General features: G+C 35.6%; 1 protein-coding gene across 1 annotated transcript; it reads right to left on the bottom strand.

The window, feature by feature from the left end:
- Positions 1-5144: 5144 nt before the first annotated feature.
- On the bottom strand, positions 5145-5828 carry LOC117915225. The gene has a single exon (XM_034830787.1). It carries the CDS (start codon positions 5826-5828, stop codon positions 5145-5147), a length of 684 nt encoding a protein of 227 aa, XP_034686678.1.
- Positions 5829-23345: the final 17517 nt, after the last annotated feature.

The raw sequence follows: 23345 nt of genomic DNA, 5'->3' as shown, positions 1-23345 counted from the left end.
CCATAAAACATTAGAACCAACAATAGGGAATATTGAAACATAAGATATAAATCAGTGGAAACTAACCATAAAGAAGTGCATGAAACTAATATCAAACTAACAACTATGAATTTTAAGAACTTCAAATAATATGATCAAAGGAACCTAAACCTAAAAAAATAAGAAAGTGAAAATAAAAATAAAAGAAAATTAACAACAAGAAATATAATGAACCATACATTAATAAAATTAATGAAATCTTGTCCACTAATATTCTAAAAACACATAATCTACATTAGATGAATCAAAACTAGACTAACATAATTCTAACTTATTGAAAATAAAATAAAGAATCCAAACAAAAATTAAAAAAATATCAAGCTTTATACAACTATCATGATGAACCAAAACCAAAACAAAAATAAAGTTTCAAGCTTCTCCAATCTAAATCAAAGAATCAAACTAAAACAAAAACAAAAAATAAACATTTTTGAACTAATATGAGAATCAAAACTAAATCGAAACAAAGATCATAATTCTTTTTTTTTTTTTTGTCTAAAACGATGAATCGAAGCTTAATTAACAAAATTCCAATTTTTCAATTTTTAAAACCAAAACTCAAAACCTTTACTTATCTTCCCTCCTTGAATCAAAGGAGTCGCGGTGTCCCTCACCTTCCTTTGCATTGCAGGCTATGTGTATAGCTGTGGAGGGATCTCTTGGTGCGTCAGTTAAAGCTTCAATGCATCCATATGCGATATTGAAAGGTGGCAGTCTTCAGGTTCTGAATGGTGCGTGGTGTAAGTGGGCACAACCCATGAAGAAACCTATGCGTGGAGTCCTTTGGTGCGCATAGCTTCTTTAAAAAAATTTTGGGGGTTCCTCTAGAAAGTGGACTGTGCGTGTGTTGAGGTAATTTTCAATGATGGTGCAACCCTTTTGTATGGTGGATCGTTCCCCTAATGTGTGCGTTCGTATCTTTGTGAACATGGCGGCTGGTTTCTTCTCCTGTAGACTAACAACGTGGATCTCTCCTTGGTGGACTGGCAGCATGGATCTCTCCTTGGTGGCTGCCCCTCTTATCTAAAAAAACCTGATGCATAATCCCACGTCTCAAAGTGGCAGCCTCAGTGGTGCGACTGTAGGAGGGTTTCTTTGTTCGAGAGTATGTCTGTGCTCTTTCCTAGTGGATGCATGATATGCATGCGTCTTTGAAGATGAGGGCATGGCTCTCCTTCCAGAAATCTGAGGTGATGAAAGTAGTATAGGAAAGTAAATAATCTGAAGCTCACAATGGAAATGTCAACACACATATATTGATCTGTTTAGCAAACCTTTATACAGACGTTTACAAACCTATCTAAGGAATTTGTACAGCTAAGGAAATATCATGTACAACGGTTACAGATTTGCTTTACTAAAAATAAAACAATTACATCAATTTCAGGCCATGATACTCGGCTTGATGATTGCTGCAAATCACTTCCGGATTTGTTGTTGGGGCTTGATGATTGCTGCAAATCACTTCCAGATTTAAATCTTATTCTTGTCTTGTGTCACTTTCCTTAATACGCCCCCGCAAAATTGAGCTTCCATCGGCAAGACCAATTTTGGCTCTTAGACATTCTGTGCGTTCCCGGGACAGTGGCTTAGTTAGTAGATCAGCCAATTGATCTTGAGTATGAACATAACTCACTTTAAGTGCACCTTTCTGAACTTGATCACGCACAAAATGAAGATCAATTTGAATATGTTTCATTCTTGAATGTTGGACCGGATTGAAGCTGAGATGAGTTGCTCCAAGATTATCACATAGAAGAGAAGGTGGCAGCTTTAATGAAAAACCCAATTCTTGAAGAAGGGCAAGTAACCACATTGTTTTTGATGCACCATTGGCCAACGCTCGATATTCTGCTTCTGTGGTGGAACGAGCAACAACTCGTTGTTTTTTTTGAACTCCATGAGATGGGATTGCAGCCCAGAAATGTAATGTAAGCTGATGTGGATGTTCGATCATCAATGTTTCCAGCCCAATCTGCATCAGTGTAGGTTGTTAAGCATGGTGTTGCAGCTGACTTGAGGTGAAGACCGTGAAAGATTGTCTTCTTGAGATATCGAAGAAGTCTCTTAGTGGCAGTCCAATGAGTGACTATTGGCTTGTGCATAAATTGAGAGAGCTTATTAACAGCAAAAGAAATGTCGGGCCGAGTAAGAGAAAGGTATTGTAAGCTGCCAATAACGCCTATACTCTGTGCTGTTTACATCATTCGTGCCATCTACCAAGTGAAGGGATTGAGTTGTTGACAGCGGGGCAGAGACATCCTTTGCACCAGCCATGTGTGTATTCTCCAAGATGTCACGAACATACTTATGTTGGGAGACAAAAACACCTGCAGTAGTTGGTATAACTTCCACTCTAAGGAAGTAATGAAGGGAACCCATATCTTTCAAGGAAAATTGGTCACCAAGTTTGGTAACAACATGAGCTACAAACTTCTTGTCATTACCTGTAATGACTAAATCATCAACATAAACAAGAAAATAGCAGATAATGGAATCATGGCGATAAACAAAAAGAGAGGAATCGGCTTTAGAATTTTGGAACCCGAGTGCTAGAAGAGCAGTTTTTAATGCTGAATACCAGGCCCTTGGGGCTTGTTTGAGACCATAAATTGCTTTCCTAAGCCGGCACACATAATCAGGTCGAGACAAATCTTTGAAACCCGGAGGTTGCATCATGTACACAATTTCAGTCAAATTTCCATGTAAAAAAGCATTGTTTACGTCCATTTGTTTCAAAGGCCACCCATTCATGATTGCAATGCTCAACACTGTCCTTATGGTGGTTGGTTTAACCACAGGACTAAAGGTTTCGTTATAATCAACACCAGGTTGCTGATTATAGCCCTTGGCAACAAGCCGGGGTTTAAATTTATCAACTGAGCCATCTGCTTTCCTTTTGACTCTAAACACCCACTTACAACCCACTGGATGACAATTGATGGGGGGAGGAATTAAATCCCAAGTACCATGTCGCATGAGAGCAGTCAATTCACTAGACATGGCTTCACGCCATTCAGGGTGAGATACAGCTTGAGTCACGCATGTTGGTTCTAGAGGTAATGGAAGATAGTGCTTAGACACAGTGTGTAATTGCTTAGGTTTAAAGATGTTGTTCATAGATCTAGTAGTCATGGAATGGGTTCGGTGGGAAGTGGGTTCAGTGTGTACAGGAGATTGTGAATCAGGAATTAAACTAGATGCAAGTGAATTTGAAAGAGAAGCATGCGGAACAGTCATATGTATACCAGCATCTAAGTTCAGATTCATATCACAGGTATTGTCATGCGATTCACAATGAAAAGAAGGAGAGATAGATGGGGATATACCTGGAGGTGGTGCAGGAATGGCAGCTGCAGGTTCCGAGCTCGGTGGTGGCTGCGAGGAGCGATCGGGACGAGATGGAGGCGCAGGAATGGAAGGAGGAGGGGAGAGGAAATTAGGGCACGGGTTCTGTTGAAGGAAAATGTGAGGAGCAGAGGAAAATAAGTGGGTTTCGGCAGATGGCCCGTGCTTGGTTTTTGAAAGGAATGGGCTCTGCAATTCATCAAAAGTCACATGCCGTGAGATATACAACCGATTTGTTAATGGATCCATACATTTATAGGCATTCTGTGTTTGGGAATAGCCGAGAAAAATGCAAGGGATTGATTTTGGTTGTAATTTATGGGTATTGTATGGCCTTGTGAGAGGGTAGCATAAACAACCAAATTTTCTCATTTTGAGATAATTTGGTCTTTGACCAAAAAGAACCTCAAATGGAGACTTGTGTTTAAGAAGAGGGGTTGGTTGGCGATTTATGAGATAAGTGGCTATTTGAAAGGCATGGGGCTAATAAGAAAGAGATAAAGAAGCATCGTGAAGCAAGGTGAGACCCGTTTCGACAAGATGACGGTGACGTCTTTCGGAAACACCATTTTGTTGGGGGGTATGGGGGGCGGTGGTGTAGTGGCTTATGCCATGATCAGACAAATATTTTTTTAAACTCAAAAATTCGCCACCATTGTCCGAGTACAAGCTTTTTATGGAACACTTGAATCTTGTTTCAACAAGTAATTTAAACTGTGGAAAGACTGTAGAAACAAGAGATTTTTTGGACATTGGGCAAAACCATATATATTTGGTGTAATGATCCACAAAAATAAGATAATAACGTTCACCATTTAAACCGGTAACATGCACGGGATCCCAAACATCACTGTAAATAATTTCAAGGGGAGAATGACTTTGAAAACTTGTAGAGCCAAATGGTTGTTGATGTGCTTTATTGATTGAATAGGAAGGACATGACAATGGTAATTTATTTGTTGTCAGAGGAAGAGAAAAAAGATTAACAAGATTTTGAACAACTTTAATCGATGGGTGTCCAAGACGCTTGTGCCATCCATCGATTGAAGTCCATTCATGCACATAAGCAACCATTTTGGGAGTAGAAGGAGCCACCATGGAGTTGGGAAAAATGTAGACGCCATTCTCACACGCACCTCTTAGTAGTATCGCCCTCGTGGATCGTGCCTTCACAAGGAAAAAAAAGGGTGAAATTCAAGAAAAACATCATTTTGCTTGGTGAAATGATGAACTGAAATGAGATATTTGTGAATATTGGGAACGCATAAAGTATCATGTAAATGAAAGATTTTTTTTGGTGTGGGTAATGCTAAAGAACCAATATGCGTTACCGCTAAACCTGTACCATCACCAAGAAGGACTTCATCAGTGCCATCATACTCAGAGTGAATTGATAAATTTTTTATATCTCCCGTGATATTGTGAGAGGCTGCAGAGTCAATTAACCATTTATTTTCTTGACCATCAGAAGTTCCTGCACAATTAACAGTCATTGCAGAAGAATTTAATTGAGGGTAGGCCTTGGCCGTGTGGCCCATTTGATCATAGTACTTGCATTTGGGCTGATAGCGTCTCTGATTAGAGTTGAATCAATCCTGATTGTTGGAACGGCGTGGGTCACGAGATGGGCCATTTGAGCTGGAAAACCGATACTGGCCTAGTGAACGGGGAGACCCATTTCCCTTGTGAGAAGCTTTCTGTTGCTGAGATGCAGAAAAGCCAGAGCGTCGGCTTGTGAAATTTGCAGCGGCCACGAGCTACTGGGTAGCAGCCTCCATCCTGTGCAGGTAATTTTCATGCCCTATAAGGAGGTCATGAAGCTCCTCAAAGGCAAGGGATTTTTCTCTTGCCCGAATAGGGGCAGCAATCTCACGGAATTCGGGTCCTAACCCGTTGAGGACGTAGAGAGTGATGTCGTCGTCGGAGATTGGGTGGTCGTTGAGTGCAATCTCATCAGCCAGGCCTTTAATGGCATGAAGGTACTCTAGAATTGGGCGGTTTCCACGCTGAATCAAGGTGAGTTCTTCCTTGAGTTGCATGGCCCTTGTACGCGATTTACTTGCATACATGGTGGATAATTTTTTCCAGGCATCATAGGAGGTTTTTGCTGTGGCAATAAGAGAGGTAATGGTTGGGGAAGTAGAGGCAAAGATGGCACTAAGAATTAATTTATCTTGCCTAACCCAGTGGTGTTTCTTGGCTATAGATGGTGGGGTGCCATCAGAGGAAGGGCAACGGGATTCACTAGTAACGTAGTCCATTAGATCATAGCCAATTAGGAGAGCCTCAAACTGAGCTCTCCATTGGGGAAAAGAGGAAGGTGTGAGTTTCTCATTGATCTGAGCTGTGATGTTAAAAACAACAAGGGGGATTTCGAAGGTAGGTTGTGTTGGGGAAGACATTAGGATCAAATTCTCATTGGAGAGACGCTCTGATACCATATAGGAAAGTAAATAATCTGAAGCTCACAATGGAGCTCTGATACCATATAGGAAAGTAAATAATTTGAAGCTCACAATGGAAATGTCAACACACATATATTGATCTGTTTAGCAAACCTTTATACAGACGTTTACAAACCTATCTAAGGAATTTGTACAACTAAGGAAATATCATGTACAACAGTTACAGATTTGCTTTACTAAAAATAAAACAATTACATCAATTTCAGGCCATGATAATCGGCTTGATGATTGCTGCAAATCACTTCCAAATTTGTTGTTGGGGCTTGATGATTGCTGCAAATCACTTCCAGATTTAAATCTTATTCTTGTCTTGTGTCACTTTCCTTAATAAGTAGTCCGCTCAAAAATCCCATTCTGAATGTCTTCGGCCTGCTGTGTGTGCTACTCCCTCGCTAATGCCTTCTATGGTGGTGTGGCTGCTGCTCCCTTCACTTATAGGCTTGTGCGTATTATAGTGGTATGCGGCTGTCTTCAATTGCAGCCCGTGGGGAAGAGTCCATGCATGGGCTGTTGAAAGATTAGAATATATGGCATGCTGCTGGTTGTACCTTCCCGTGAGTGCGTGGCCTTATTCCTCACCAAATTCTAATGGTGGATCCCTCTTGATGGTGTGTGCTAGTGCTCAATGGTGAATGTGTGGTGGCTGCCTTCTTCTATTTATTTTTTTATTTTTTTATTTTTAATGATGAATGCGTACCGCCCCTCCTTTTGATCTGTGGAGAAATTCCCCCCCTTTCTCCCATCCGTGAGTCTCCATTTTTATTTGGATAAAGCGAATCCTTTCTTTCTACCCTCAACCGTGATCTGCCTTTTTTTTTTTTTTAAAATAAAAATCTCATTTCCTCTTACCTTCAGTCATGATCTGCCTACTTTCTATATGCAACCCAAATTCCTTCTTAAAGCCATGATCTTACCTCCCTTAATGAGGACTCTTCCCAAAACAAGATTCCTCTTGCCATGGACTCCCAATGCCTCTTCCATGTGGGTGAAAAAAATTTCCCATGATCTTTATCCTTCCCTTAGGTGTCCTGGGTCAAATTTCCTTATTAAGATTTTCTTTCAAAATAAATCCCCTTTTTGCCGTCCAAGTCTGTCCCATGCGTGTAAATCCTTTTTTTCAAACTAAACCTTGTGGTGTAGGTCTCCTTCCCATATTCAAACATCAATGCCACACTTTCCATAAGACTCCACTCAACTTCAAATTCCTTTTCATATCCAAAATTCAATATAATAGTGTATTTTATTTTTTTTTATACCATGGTAGCCACACCACTCATGGGAAGTCCTTTCTAATATTTCCACTTAAATCTGAACCTCCCATATTTGAGTGAATGATACCTTCTCCTACCTTATGGGCAGCCATATGGAGAATTCCACCTTCCCCTCTAAATCTTTTTTCCTTCTAGAACTAGAATCCCTTTGGTGCGTGAATATCCTTAATATTTGCACCCCATCTGCAGCCTTGGACTTTTCTTTGTCATTGGTGATCCTCTTTCCAAAAATCTGGCAATCGTTTCCTAATGCAAGAAATAAAATAAAGATAAAATAAAAATAAAATAAAGATAAAATAAAATAAAAATAAAATAAATATTAAAAACAATAAATATCATGAAATTGAAAATAAAAAAAATTTATATCACGTAGCTAAAATAAAAAAAATAAAAAAAAATCAACCACATGCAAGCCATACGAGCCATGTAATTAACCATGCAAAAATATGAGCCATGAAACTATGAGAAAATACGAGCTATGCAACCATGCAAACCATGAAAAAATGCCTAAAGGTGACCTAGGGTGTGTTCTAGTGTGCTTAGGCGAATGAAGTGGGCCAAGTGTGCTTAGGTGAACCTAAGTGGGCCTAAGTGAACCTAGATGTGCCTAAGGTAGTGGGCATAATATGGCGCCTAATGAGCCAAGAGTGCCTAAGTGGGCCTAAGGTGGTGCCTAATGGGCCAAATGTACCTAAGTGGGCCTAGGGTGTTTAGGACAGTGCCTAAGTGACCTAAAGTGATCAGAACATTATCTAAGTGACCTAAACATGCCTAAGTGTGCTATCCTAAAAGTGCACCTAAAATCTATCCTAAAAAGGAAGGAAAAACCTAAGTCTAAAGTAGGGCTGCTAAGAGTCACAATGGGGGTTAGATAAATCCTTCAACCAAAGTCTCTAAGGTGGCTAAAAAAAAAAAGTAAGTAGTATGAGTAGCAATGGGCCACCAAGGAGCTGTTGTGGAGCATTGGAAGTGAACTTAAAGACATGTGCTAAAGGGACAAAATGGAGAGTCTACGCCTATCCTACTATACTCTTGACATATTGAAGTACACGGTGAATTGCTTGTAAATGAAGTACTTGTGGCTTTACAAGAAACTGACTTAGGCAATTCATATAATAAGATAAGTCTAGCCTTGTTATGGTAAAATACAAGAGTTTTCCAATCATCTGTCTGTGTTGAGATGGGTCAAGTAATTCTCCTTTGTCCTATGAGAGTTTGACATTCAGATCCATAGGAGTTTTTCTTGTTTTACACTCAGGGATAACCTATGTTTGGCAGAAGTTGTAAAACATAACCTCGTTGGTTAAGAGAAATTCCCTTATTGGATCTAGCCACTTCAAACCCTAAAAAATATTCCAATTATCCCAAATCTTTAAGCTTAAGCTTAAAACCACTATCAAGAAATTTTTTGAGAGTGTCTACTTCTTCTAGATCATTACTTGCTATAACAATGTCATCAACATAAATTAACAAAGCAATGAATGAGTTACTAGTCAACTTGATGAATAATGAGTTTTCTGCACAGATTGTTTAAATTATTTACTAATCTACACACTAGAAAACTTAAGAGAACTGTTGTTGTGAGTCTTGCCATATATATATATATATATATATATATATATATATATATATATATATATATATATATATTATTGATGATACAAGTAAATTGGTAAAATAAAAATAAAAATAATTAAATTAAATAAAAAGATAAACCAAACTATTTCACAAAAATAAGTACCTATACACAAGTTGTAAAACATAGATTGTTAAACAATGTTCATTATTAATTAAGCTAGTACTAAAGCAATGTTCATTATTAATTAACCATTTCTATAAATAACTTAATTTTTACCACAAACTGAAATAAAAAGATGCTATTACTAAAGCATTCACTTGTATTGCGTTTCATTTATTTAATGGGAACTACTACAAATAAAATATAAGATGTGTACAGTTAGTATTACATGGAAGTACTAAATCAAATAAATTAACCAAATCAATAAATCATGCTTATTACTTTGATTAATCCCCTAAGCATAGATTGTCAAAACAAAATAAAAAAATTTGTGAAGAAATAGATAACAATATAAAGTAAGGAATGATGTGATTCAATGGGAGAAAGGAGGGAGAGGGAGGAGTGAAATGAAACCAACGGTGTGAGGGGAGTCGGAAAGAAAAGAAAACCATTCTTTTTTCAATTTCATTCCACCACCCTCATACTGTTAGCTTCATAATACTCTTCTACCTTTCCCATATCCCCATAGTTTGACTACCCTCATCCCTTCTAATCCTTTATATAGCAGTTGCAAGATGTATTTTTTCACATATATGTCATGATATGGGCATTTCCTATTTCACTCCCCATCATATCCGTTCACTTTTTTAGTTGTACATAGGCTTCTAGATGGAGTGATTCAAATGAAGTCATCTTACATGGATTGCCTTAAAGAGTTTTCATATTTGCCCTTCTCTTAATTAGGAAGGGGAAATCTTATTGTCTTGTTTGACACTACCATATTTGGATTATATATATATAAAATATATTTTTTAGGAAGGGATGTGGAATCCAAATATTGTATCTGTGTGTGTGTGGTATTTGGATTCCATATTCTTTCTTAAAAAAGACATTTTACCCATTTAGGACTTAGCATATATATTTGCATTTCTATAAAATATAAATACATGACGTCATCTCATGTGGAGTCTCTTGGAGAGTTTTCATATTTGTCTTTATCTTAATTAGAGAATGGAAACCTTATTATTTTGCCAGGGATTATGATATTGGATTCCATAATTTTTTGAAATCCCCTCAAAAGAAAGATCTTTTACCCATTTACGACTCTATATGTATTTATATTTTCATTTCTATAAAATATAAATTAATGGAAAAGGATCATCATTTTTTTCCTTTCATTTTTATTTTAAAATTATTTAAACTTAAGGCTTTAGGTAGGAAAACCTTTTTTTTTTTTTTAATTTGGAATATTAATAATTCTTGAAATTTATTTTCGGTTTTAATTTTTATTCCTATTATTTAAGATACTATGCTTACCTTTGGAATTTAAAATATTATGTCATTCAAAATAAATTTTAAATGTTTTAGAATCTAAAAAATTGATAACTTTAACAATTGATTTTCCAGTTCTCGAATTGAAATTGAAAACCCTAATCACAGGGCTTCAATTAAACATAAAAATCAGAATTTTATAAGTAAAGATTTTAAGTATAACCCTTTTGGATATCTAAGATATCCTTGCCATTTCAAAGGGTAAAATAAAAATTTGGGTATAACATATAAATATTTATTGAAAATTTTTAATCACCCATTCACCCCCTCTAAGTGTTTCCTATTGGACTTTTGGTGGTTTTTCAATGATAGCCATTCATTTCTTCCTAACGAGTGCTTAGAAGTCCAAATGATGGAAAATTGTATTAAGTACAAGACAAGTTAGATCAAGATTTTTTCTTGTAATTCTAGACATAAACTATGATACAAAATTTTAAGATTTGCAAAATTAAAGAAAAAAATGAAGGAATCTTGTTTACATCATAAATATTGAAAGAGGAATGTAGGAATTCATCACTTGTATATATTTTAATTCATTAAAGATCAAATTTTAATACAAACATACTCACTTAATAATAATTCACCACTTGAAAAATAATTGCATAATGTATTAATCGATTACTTTTGCCATCTTGAAAGTGTATTCACATCATAAATTAATGCTTTATTGACTACATCTTCACTCCTAGTTTCATCACTCTATGCTTCCACTTGCCAATATAAGTACAAATGAGGTAATAATTTTTTTTTTTTTTTTTTTTTTAGTTTTGTTGAATTGTTGTTTCACCTGGTGCTCTTAAATGTGGTAAAAAACTCATGAAAAACTGTAGTAGTTTATTTCTCTTTGTATACCACTTAGATATTCTTTGTCTGAAGACACTGGTTTCTTTTTCCTTCATTTTCTTGCTATCAGTTTAGGAGACAGATTCAAAGTTGAGATTAGCCAATGATCCTCATCATTGCACTCTTTTCAAGGATAAGAGGGTTTTTAAGCATTATATAGTGCTTTTACATGCATCATATTTTGAAAGGAAGTATCACATTTAACATCTATGAATACCTATGGAAAAAAAATCAACAAAACAAATAAAAAATTCTTCAAAGAGAAAAAGAATGGATTTAATAGTTTCAAATAAATAAATAAATAAATAAAAAGAATCTCAAAAAAAGTAAACTAGAATAAAGGGTTCAACATTTTCCAGCTTTTGTTGTCACTACAAGAAGACAAGTTCATAATTGTGGCCAAATTCCTATGACTACAAGTAGGAAAATTGCGACTAGAAGATTTAGATGCAAGCAAAATAGATTGCGACAAAGTCTGGCTATGGGGGTGCAACCACTTATAAATATGCAACTAGAAGTTGTGAAACTATGGGCATGACCATGTTTTTTTCCTTAACTTAAGGCTCTATGTAGATGGGGCTGCTGATAGCTACTACTATATATAAAGGTGATATTTACAAAATGTAATATTATATAGTACTTATAGACATGACCTTTTGTTAGCCGCAACTATAGAGCTTCATATGGAGACCACTTTTCCTTGCCCACTTGTGATCCTGCATTTTCACATGCATTCTCACTTGATGACGAAATTCATTTTTTGTTTATAAAAAACCAATTTTATAAATAATGGAGTCACCACTTATTTTCGTTTTATTTTTTTAAAAGGCAAACAAAATAAGAAAGAAAAACCTCAAAAAATGACTCCTTTAGAAAGGCTTGTCTTTGAAAATCTGAGTCTAGGTCTGAGGAATAGGTTACTTATAGGGAAGGTACAGTGAAGAATTGTAGCACCCCTTTAAACCCTAAAAACTAGGTCTCTACTGAGTAAGTTGAAATAGTTGTGAAGATCAATTGGTTGATTTACATGAACTAAATGGGCATATTAGCACGATTTATTAATTTAATAGAGAAAGGCGTACTTGGTTTGCATTTCAAATGCTTTCAGAAAACACGAAAGTTAGGATAGCAAACAATAACATCATATTACACTCTAAGCAGTCACATACTCCATAATTAATCATATCTAATGTCATACAATCTCAACATAATCGGTAGACACTAATAAATGGCATTCAATCACAAGCTTTAATTTGAATAAATTGTAAAGAAAAGGTTTGCGTACCTGTTTCAGCATCTTAAAATGTTTTTTTTTTAATAGAGATGGAATTAATTCATAAATAATAGTAATGAATTTTAAAAAGAATCAAAAACTAAACTTATATATAATCAATGTCAAATTTATTCTCATGTGGGTCTCTTTATAGGAAATATCAACAAATGGTCAAAACAGGAGATCATATAGAATAAATCTAAAGCAAATATCCAGAAGTTGAATTTCATCATGAAAATTTTCTTCAAATTAATCAACTAGCTTTTATTTAATACTAGATTTCAAAATGATATCAGTAGGTTCAGAACATGACATTTTGCTAAAATATTCAACAATTGATTATTTTTAATTAACTTGGAGTTATCCTATAATCATGAAAAAATTCATAAAACTAGCCTAACATGTCTATTTTGAATGAAAAATAATCACAAAGTAGTATTGCATTTATAACATATTTAAAAACAAATAAACACCTTTCAGCTCTAGAAAATTCTTGTATAGTGGGTATGAGAAGAAAAAATCATATCTCTCTTTTCAAGAATTATTTAGTTATATTTTGGAATCTAGATTAAGGAAAAATATTCAATGATTTTAATTAGATTGTTTAATAATTTAATTCTGAAAAGCAAGACTGAGTATAAAAAACAGAGTGAAATTTGGACATTCTGAAAGAATGATTTATATCCTTTAGTTGAGAAAGCATTTTTGAATGAAATAAAATTGTAAAATTAATTTCAAAGAGTCTAGAATACCATGGTATAGTTAGAAAAAATTTAAAGAGTTATTAAATGGTCAGAATATAATTTACAAATTCAAATATGCAGTGGGCTATCAACAGTGTCAATGGAAAACTTCATTTTTGAAAAAAAAAAAAAAAAAGAATTTTGTATGTAGGGATTTATTGAATCCCATTTGATCTACATGAATCCATTAATAAAGAATCCATTCATAATGTTAGAATTCGTACAACGATTAATGGTGAAAAATAGAAAAACGAGAAAGAAGAACACGGAGATTTAATGTGGTTCGGCTAATTGCCTACATCCATGGGAACAAGGAAAGATGATTTTCACTATGTTAAAATTAGGGTTACATAAAAAGGGTATTTATACTAACCCTTAGGAATGAAATTCCAAAAATAACCCTGAACCGTACGTCGGGGGCAACACCCCCTGCACCCCCCACTCTATTGTTCGCCCCACAACAAAAGAAATACAAGCCTAAATGGCAAATGTCGTCACCCTTGCTTCGTTCCGCTCTGTTTCACTCCCACATTTGCCTCTTTTTCTCCATATGTCTTTTCACTCAAATATGAGCCACATACTATGACAATCTCCACCTTGGCAAATATTCACTCCCCCCTTAGAATACAAGAAACATAGCTTATAACTCCACTTGGGACAATAGGTTGGGATATCTCCTATTTAACAATTGGAGACATTAATTAAGTTCAATCAATGCTTGAACTTTTTGTGGTAACAGGCTTTGTCAACATGTCTACTACATTCTCAGAGGTATGGACCTTCTCAGGTAACAGTTCACCAAAAGAAACCAATTCCTTGACCTTATGAAACCTCACATCTATGTCTTTAGTTCTTGCATGATACACCTGGTTCTTTTCCAAATAAATGGCACTCTGACTGTCACAATATAATTGAACTCCACCTTGCTGAATACCCAACTCCTTAACCAAACCTGTAAGCCATAATGATTCCTTTGCAGCCTCAGCTATTGCCATATATTCTGACTCAGTAGTAGATAGTGCAACTAAAGACTGTATCATAGACTTCCAACAAATAGGTCCCCCACCAAGGGTGAATACATAACTTGTGGTACACCTCTTGTCATCCAAGTCAACTGCATAGTCTGCATCAACATATCCTCTAACTAAAGGATCACTCTGTTGTTTGCTGAACATGATGCCATAGTTTGTAGTACCCATTAAGTATCTAAAAATCCACTTGACTACATCCCAATGCATTCTTCTCGGATTTGATAGAAACTTGCTCACCACACTAACAACATGCGTAAAATCTGGTCTTGTACAAACCATAGCATACATCAAGCATCCCACTGCACTTGCATATGGAACCTTTGACATGTCTTTCACTTCATCATCTGTCTTTGGACATTGATTAGTAGACAACCTAAAATGATTTGCTAAAGGTGTACTTACTGGTTTTGCATCATCCATGTTGAACCTCTCCAATACTCTTTTGACATAGCTATACTGAGATAACCATAATCTCCCTGAAGCTCTATTCCTGTGAATCTCCATTCCAAGAATCTTCTTGGCTACACCTAAGTCTTTCATGTCAAACTCCTTACTCAACAAGGACTTCAACTTATTGACCTTAACCATATTCTTTGCAGTAATTAGCATGTCATCTACATAGAGTAATAGAAAAATAAATGATGAATCATCATCTAGGCTCTTTACATAAACACAACAATCATACTCACATATCTTGTAGCCAATCTTGATCATATAGGAGTCAAAACATTTGTACCATTGCCTTGGAGATTGCTTCAACCTATAAAGTGATTTTCTCAATTTATAGACCAAATGTTCTTGTCCAGGTTGAATAAACCCTTCTGGTTGTACCATGTAGACCAACTCCTCCAAATCACCATGAAGAAAAGTTGTCTTTACATCCATTTGTTCAAACTGCATGTCAAAATGTGCTACCAAACCCAAAAATGTCCTGATGGAAGTGTGTCTGACCACGGAGGAGAAGATCTCATCATAGTCAACCCATTTTCTCTGTGAGTAACCCTTTCATACTAAACGAGCTTTGAACTTTTCACCATTTTTTTTTCTGAAACTGTTCTTTCTTCTTGTACACCCATTTACATCCTATTGCTCTCTTCCCCTCTGGAAGCTCCACCAAATCCTATGTCTAGTTTTTATGCAAAGACTGAATCTTCTCCACCATAACACCCATCCATTTACTTTTCTTTTGGCCTTGTATAGCCTCTTGAACGGTAGTAGGATCTCCGCTACTAGTAATCAACGCATAAGAAACCAAATCTTCAAAACCATACCTGGTAGGTGGCTTAATAGTGCGTTTGGATTTGTCTATGGCTATACTGTGATGCTACTGATCTTTTGAACTAGACTTCTCTGCATTCCGAGCATGATCCTTTATAGCATGGGTCTCTAATTCCACCTGTATCAGCTTCTCATTACTGCTGCAACTTTCTGGTTCTTGTTTCTCTCATTTTTGAGTACATTGTAACATGGGTTTCTCATCAAAAATCACATTTCTACTGATCACCACCTTATTTGCCTTTAGATCCCAGAGCTTGAAGCCTTTCACCCCTTTCTAATACCCCAAAAAAATACACTGTCTAGACTTCACATCAAACTTTGATATCTCCTCATTAGGAATATGCACATAGGCTGGACACCCAAATACTCTCAAATCGGAGTAATCTACTGGAGTGCCTGTCCATACTCCTTTGCTACTTTCCCATCTAATGCTGCTCTAGGTGACCTGTTGATCAAGTAACATGCCATGTTCATTGCTTCTGCCCAAAATTTCTTTTCAAGGCCCGTATTCAATCTGAGACATCAAGCTCTTTCAGCTATTGTTCTATTCATCCTTTCTGCTACACCATTTTGCTATGGTGTCTTGCATATTGTGAAGTGTCTCTTAATCCCATGCTGCTCACACAATTCCATGAACTTTGAATCTGTATACTCAGTACCATTATCTAACCTGAGGCATTTTACCTTTCTCCCTGTCTGGTTTTCTACTTTAGCTTTCCATAACTTGAACTTGGCAAACGTTTCTGACTTGTGTCGCATGAAGTACACCCAAACCTTTCGTGAGTAATTGTCAATAAAACTCACAAAATACATACTTCCTCCCAATGATGCTACCCTTACTGGTCCCCAAACGTCTGTATGAACATAGTCAAGAACCCCTCTGTCTTGTGTGTGGCTGTCTTGAACTGCACTTTATTCTGTTTCCCAAAAACACAATACTTGCAGAAATCAAGTTTACATGTTTTGATACCCTTCGATAGATTTCTCTTGTGAAGCTCCATCATCCCACGCTCACTAATATGCCCTAACCGCATATGCCATAAAACTGTACTATATGACTCAAACTCTACGGTTGCAACTTCACCTACAATTGTGGTACCAAACAGTTTAAAAATATTTCCTGCTAGTTTCTGCCCTTTCATCACTGTCATAGCACCTATGCTCACCTTCATTACTCCACTTGTAGACTTGTAACTAAGCCCGTTATAGTCTAAAGTCCCCAAAGAAATTATTGATTACTACTCAAAAAGTGCTATTTCAATAGCTTGTAATTAACTCTTTTAAACACTTTTGAGTAGTAGTTATTACCTTTTAACTCAATTGGCATGTTAAGGACTCTTGCAATCAATTCTAATCAAATTTGTGTTAAGTTTTGGTGTTTTGATAGCTTTTTGATCACCAAAGCAATCAGAGATTGAGGAGAGTTCTTTGGAATCCATGACAAAAGATGTCCGGACAGGGTGTCCGGACACACCATAGGAGGGCGGAGGAATGTGGGTTGTAGAAAGGCTTGCTCACTTTAAGTCAATGATCCGGACAACATATCCAGATAGGATAAGCTATCATCCGGGAAGTGATGCTCACGATTGCCGTGTGCTTCTCCCTGAGGGAGTCCGGATAGGGGAGTACCGCCATGTGTTCGCTTGGAGGAATCCGGATGTAGTGCTCCGGATAGCATGCGGTGCATGTCCTCCCGAGGATCGGATGAAGTTGCTCCGGATAGCAATGCGCGCTCCGTGTCATCAGGAGGAGGGGTCTCTACACCTTGTACACGCAGACGGTCCCCCTTTGCGACGTTTCATCTTCTCCGAATGTCTCACATTCGGAATTCTGTCCACCGTCATTCCACCCTTATATGAATATTTCACATCCGGCTCCTGGGTCGATGGGAGAGGAGGCGTTTCAACTTCCCCGGACAGACATGTCCGGATCATCTTATAGCGCTTACTCGGAGAGCATCCGCAGCCGCCAATTCAGATTCTCCGGACAGCTTGGTGCGTTAGACACTTGTGATCCGCTTGATCCATTTCGCAGCCATCTGTGCAACAGCTATGCACAGCTGCAGTGTTCTCCTGAAGCTTCCTGATATTTGTGACCGACATTTTGAGATATTTTGGGATATTTTGCTTTAGATATTTGATGTCTAAATACCCAAACTCTCCTTGTAACCCACCTATCATAGGATTCCTTAGTCTCTAAGCAAGAACAAAGGGTGAATAACCCCATATATATAGTTTTGTAATCTTCTTGAAAGGGGATATATATATCATGTAACATTTGGGGAGCTTGTTCTCAGAGACAACCTTTTGTATAAGTAATATATCTACAGAGCACTTGCTCTGCTTTTCATATATATATTTGTGTTTTCTCGTTAATTTTCCTTACTAGCCAAACAAGCTCTAAGGAAGTTTCCTCAGAGAATGAGTGGCTAGACTTTTAGTTCCTTGGAGCTAAGGTTGCCGGGAAAGGTTCCAAGTGCAAGAATTTATAGCTTTGTGGTTTCAACCATTAATGAAGAGAAAGTGTGATCCTTAAATGACTTCTATGTTTTTAGTTAACTTAAAACACCTTCAATTCACTTGAGCCAACACTTGGTAAAGCAAGTGATCTCCGTCCATGGAGATGCACTAGTTCACCTCTTGCAAGCTTTTGGGAAGTGACTTGAAGGTAGGATTTTCTAGAATTGCCAACACTTGGTAAGCTTTTTGACTCTAAGGAGACATCCATTAGTTATTTCTTGCGAGTTGAGAAGGGAAGTCCAAAGTTAAAGATCATCTTGAATGGCAAATGCTAGGTGAGAGGCACGAGCCATTGCAAGTTGCATCAGTGAGAGGGAATTAGAGCTGAAATCCATTAAAGGGATGCATCTGTACAGCACCGTTAGAGAATTGACTATATGTTAATTCTCTAATGCGAGGAAATGAACCAAATGACCGGAGCCCTGTTTTTGCATGAGGAATCTCCCCTGTGAACCCAAACCTCCAAGGAATGTTTTTCTTCATAAGTAATTTCCCTTACTTTATTTTTGGTTAGTTTAAAACCAAACCTTTTTCACTCAAACATCTTTATGTTTTCTTAAGCTAACCTTGAAATGAAAAACACCAATTTAACTCTGAATTGGAATCAGTTGTGAGTTGAAAACCCTTCCCAGTGAATGACCCTAGAGCCACTATGCTATGCTAGCTAAGGCTATCCTAATGCATGGTGATATAGGTTATAAATTTTGTTGATTACTCTCTCAATCAAAGAGTTTCTTTTCCCCACATCAGAGTTGTAACCAGATTTTCATACGTAGAAGAAGTAGGAAGGGAATTCAGTAACATCAACGCTTTGTCTTCGTCTTCGAACTTCACATCAATTCGCTTCAAATCACTAATGATCTAATTGAACACATTGATATGTTGGCTTAGATTTGAGCCCTCTGCCATCTTAAGACCATACAATTTCTGCTTAAGATACAACTTGTTTGTCAACAACTTAGACATATACCGACTTTTCAATTTTAACCAGATTTTCGTCGGGGATTCCTCATCCATGACATGGTACATCACATCATCTTCCAAACGAAGCCTGATCGTTGCCGCAACCTTCGCTTCTAGATCCTTCCAATCCATATCGTTCATTCCTTCTGGTTGCTTTCCGTATAACGCCTTCACCATACCTTGCTGCACTAACAGATCCTTAACCCTCCTCTATCATAGGCCGAAATTCCCAGATCCATCGAACTTGACCACATCGAACTTCGCAGAAGAATTCCCAGACATCAAACCTGGTGCTCCGATACCAATTGTTGGAATCCATGCAACGATTAATGGCGAAAAATAGAAAAACGAGAAAGAAGAACACGAAGATTTAACGTAATTCGGCTAATTGCCTAAGTCCACGAGAACAATGAAAAAGGATTTTCACTATGTTAAAATTAGAGTTACATAAAAAAGGGTATTTATACTAACCCTTAGGAATGAAATTCCAAAAATACCCCTAAATCATATCGCAAGGGGCACTGTCCCCCCACCCCGCACCCCCCAACTAAAGAAGTACAAGCCTAAATGGCAAATGCCAACACTCACTCCATTTTGCTCCCATATTTGCCTATTCCCCCCCATGTCTTTTCGATCAAATATGAGCCACATACTACAACACATAATGAATCCATTAGTTAAAACTATGAATTTTAATTCACATGTATTTTTAACCAAAATTCATTTTTTATAACCTTTCAAAATTACATACCAAATAAAATGGATAGCATTTTTCTTTTTTAGAAATTGAAATTTTATACTTAAAAGAGACTAAGATAGGTTTTAAATATAAAAGCGATACATTATAAAAAGAGACTAAGATTGATCTTGTTATGAATGAAGTGTAAAATCAATTTTCAAATTTGTAAGTATGCATATGTGAAATTGAATTTTCATGAATCAATCATTAAAAGAATTTATCTAAAGCCAATTGTCATGTAATTCTCCAATGGTTTTCTTAAATAAAATAAAATTTTTCTGGTCTAAATTAAAGTTTCATGATGTATTTTATTTTTTTTTCATTTAATTTTTCACAATTGTGATTGAGTTTTAAAACATGTCATTTTAGTTTTAGAATACTTTTGGCAAAAAATTATTAGCATGTTTGAACAAAACTTATGTCTTTGTATTATTTTGATTATTTATATGATTTTTCAAATTAAACAAACATATTTTCCAAAATACTTCATATAATTTCCAAATTATACACAACTTGTTGATATATTCTATTGTATAATTACCTTATGCAACCATCAACTTGACTTTTTATAAATAAATATTCACAAGAACAAATAACCATACATCCTTTCATACAATAGTATTCATCAAGAGTTATTTTCTATTTTACTTAGTTCACATATCATTTTTCCAATAATTCATTTACAAAATAATTACATTGTATATATTTTCTATAGTAATTTATTTCATTCTTCAGTTGAATATCTAAAAAAAAGTAAATTATCATGTAGAACGCATTCAATCGACAAGTTGATATGTTATATAAGTGCATCTAAATAAAGTCAAGTCACTGTCATGGAGTATGTTAAATTGAGTTATAATTAACATAACTTCTATTCAAAAATTATGAAGTGAAAGAAAAAGATGAATTAATATAAACTAAATATAATGTTAATTATGGGCAATATAATTTGATGATATATTATCTCTTTTCTAAAACAATTCAAAAACCTAGTTTATTGATGGGATCAATTATTGGAAAACAACTTAAAAAAAGAAGACATACTATTAGATTTTTAAATTATGAATCAAAACGCGTTTTAAGCATATATATGATTAAACAACAAACAAGTGTGACCTTTCTTACATCCATACCAAGACACTATTTCTATAATCTAATAAAATAAATATGAAAGATAATTTAAAATTGAATAAAATGATACTAATGTGTGTGCCTAATGATTCTCTCAAGCTGATGGCATGGATGATCAGGCTTTGATGATGATGAACTACTGAAGTTTTTTATGACGACTAAATGAAACTGATGTATAGGACTTTCTGATGTGTTGCATATAGTGATGGATTCTTCAAACAACCCCACCAAGTAAGCCTCGACCACCTCTTGCATGCCGCTTGAACGCTGTGGTGATTTCCTTCGATGAAGATGTCTGATGATGAAGAGAATCTCTTTCAGAGGCGAATACATCAACGGTGATGAAGATACAAATGAAAATCTGAACCTTCCTCTCAAATGAAGATGCTAGCAATGGTGAAGATGCACTGAAAACAAAGGCGTTGTATAGGTGCGATGCTTCAAAATCATGAATGAAGAAGTAGTGAAGGAAACCTCTGAATCAATGTGTGATGCTCCTATGGTTCTCTTGAAGCTCCCGGAATCCTTGAACAGATGTCTCAAGATTAATCGATGATCTACTGATATTCTCTAAATGACTCATTGTTGACGAATCCTCTGGCAAAACGGATCTATGCTTGTGAAGCTGATGCCCTACTCTAACGTTGAATATGGTGATCAAACGTCGATCTAGTGTTTCCGGAGATAGTCTATGTAATACCCGGGTTTTTAAGGACACGTCAAATTCTATGAGAATAATGTCTTTCATAAATTATGGTCAAATGGTCAAAAAGATTGGTAAAAATCTACGTGTTAGTATTTATTGGGAGAAATTTTGGAAAAGTTGGTCAAAAGTCAATAGTTTGAAAAATTTGCCACGTCAAATGCAAAAAGTGGGAATTTCAGAAATTAAATTTAGATTTAGAGAAAAATTTAATCATCAATAATTGAGATTAGGTTTTGAAAATTTGAATATTAAGTACGTTACGAGAATTAATTTAATTATTATCAAGTAATTATAAAAAAAATCGTATAAGAAAAAATTGGTAAAAAATGAATTTATTTTTATAACGAACAATTTGATTTTATAATTGGAATTAAACTTTATAGAATTAAAACATTAACTGGAGTTGAATTGAAATTAATTAAGAGTAAATTATGATATGTGAATTTAGAAAAAAATGAAAATGAAAAAGGGTAAATTAATTATATTTGAATTTTATGAATTTAACTTTTGAAATTTTGATGCGATTGAATAATTTGACAAATGAAGTAAATTAAATAAAAGTTATACCAAAGGGTTGAGAAATTGATTTTTATAAATTGAATGACTAATTAATTTATGGAATTAAGTTTTAGAATATTACTTAAATTTTTATTGGTAAATAAATATTGGTAAAATTAATGGGTTAAGGGCTATTACAAATTTCAACTTCTTGGTTGTCGAAAAATTATTTCATGTATTTAATATTTGTATGAAATTTAATTTTTTTAATAGTTAATAATGTCATATTTTAAGTGAATTTTAAAGTAAAAATGCTTCACGGAATTATAGTCAAATTATACTTTTTGAAGAGCAAGCTTGTAGTAAATTAAATTACGAATACGGTAGTCTTTTTTGTGAGGTGGAAAATCATAAGTTGGGTATAGTTTATAATTACGAAATGTGAATTTAAGAATAATGGTTTTAATTTATTAAGAGAAAGGGATGTGCATGGTATTTTAAGATTTGTTTTAATAATATATATATACTATAAGAGGCTTGTGGCTTACTGGCGTAGGAGACAGATGGAAAAAGGAAAGAAAGAAATAAAGGAAGAGGAAGACGCGAGGGAGATGTTGGGAAATGATTCATGCCTAATTGGTGTCTCAGCTGATGTATGTCCAGCTGGTGCTCCTTGATGGCGGGTGTAATCAACAAAATTTTTAACCTATAACACCATGAACTAGGGTAGCAAATACAAAGCTACTATAGCATAGTGGCTCTAGGATCGTTCCACTGGGAAGGGTACTCAAGCTAAAAATGATACCAATTCAAAGTGAATTGGTGCTGTTTCATTTCAAGATTAGCTAAAGAAATAAACACAAACTTTGGTAGAAAAAAGTTTGGACTTAGATCAACAACACAACAAGTGATGAAAATAACTTAAGAAGAAAAAGCATTCCTTGGAGATTCAGGTACAGGGGAGGTTCCTCATGCAAAATCATAGCTCCGGTCAGTTGGTTCACTTCCTCACATTAGAGAATTAACATAAAGTCAATTCTCTAACAGGTGCTGCACAAATGCATCCTCAATTGGATTTCAACTTTAATTCTCTCATGATGCAACTTGCAATGGTTTGAGCCTCTCACTTAGCCTTTACATTCAAGGTGATCTTTAACCTTGGATTACCCGTCAAAAGCTCGCAAGAGGTAACTAATGGATGTCTCCTAGGAGTCCAAAAGCTTACCAAGTGTTGGCTATTCTAGAAAATCCTACCTTCAAGTCACCTACCAGAAGCTCGCAAGGGGTAAACTAGTGCATCTCCATGGTTAGAGATCACTTGCCTTACCAAGTGTTGGCCCAGGTGACTCCAAGGTGTTTTAAGTTAACTAAAACATTAGAAACCATTCACGGGACACACTTACTCTTCATTCATAGCTGAAACCTCAA

The sequence above is a fragment of the Vitis riparia genome, chromosome 5 (genome assembly GCF_004353265.1).
Source record: "Vitis riparia cultivar Riparia Gloire de Montpellier isolate 1030 chromosome 5, EGFV_Vit.rip_1.0, whole genome shotgun sequence".
NCBI lineage: Eukaryota > Viridiplantae > Streptophyta > Magnoliopsida > Vitales > Vitaceae > Vitis > Vitis riparia.
The sequence above is the reverse complement of the archived record's forward strand: the minus strand, read 5'-3'. Positions and strand labels throughout refer to the sequence as shown.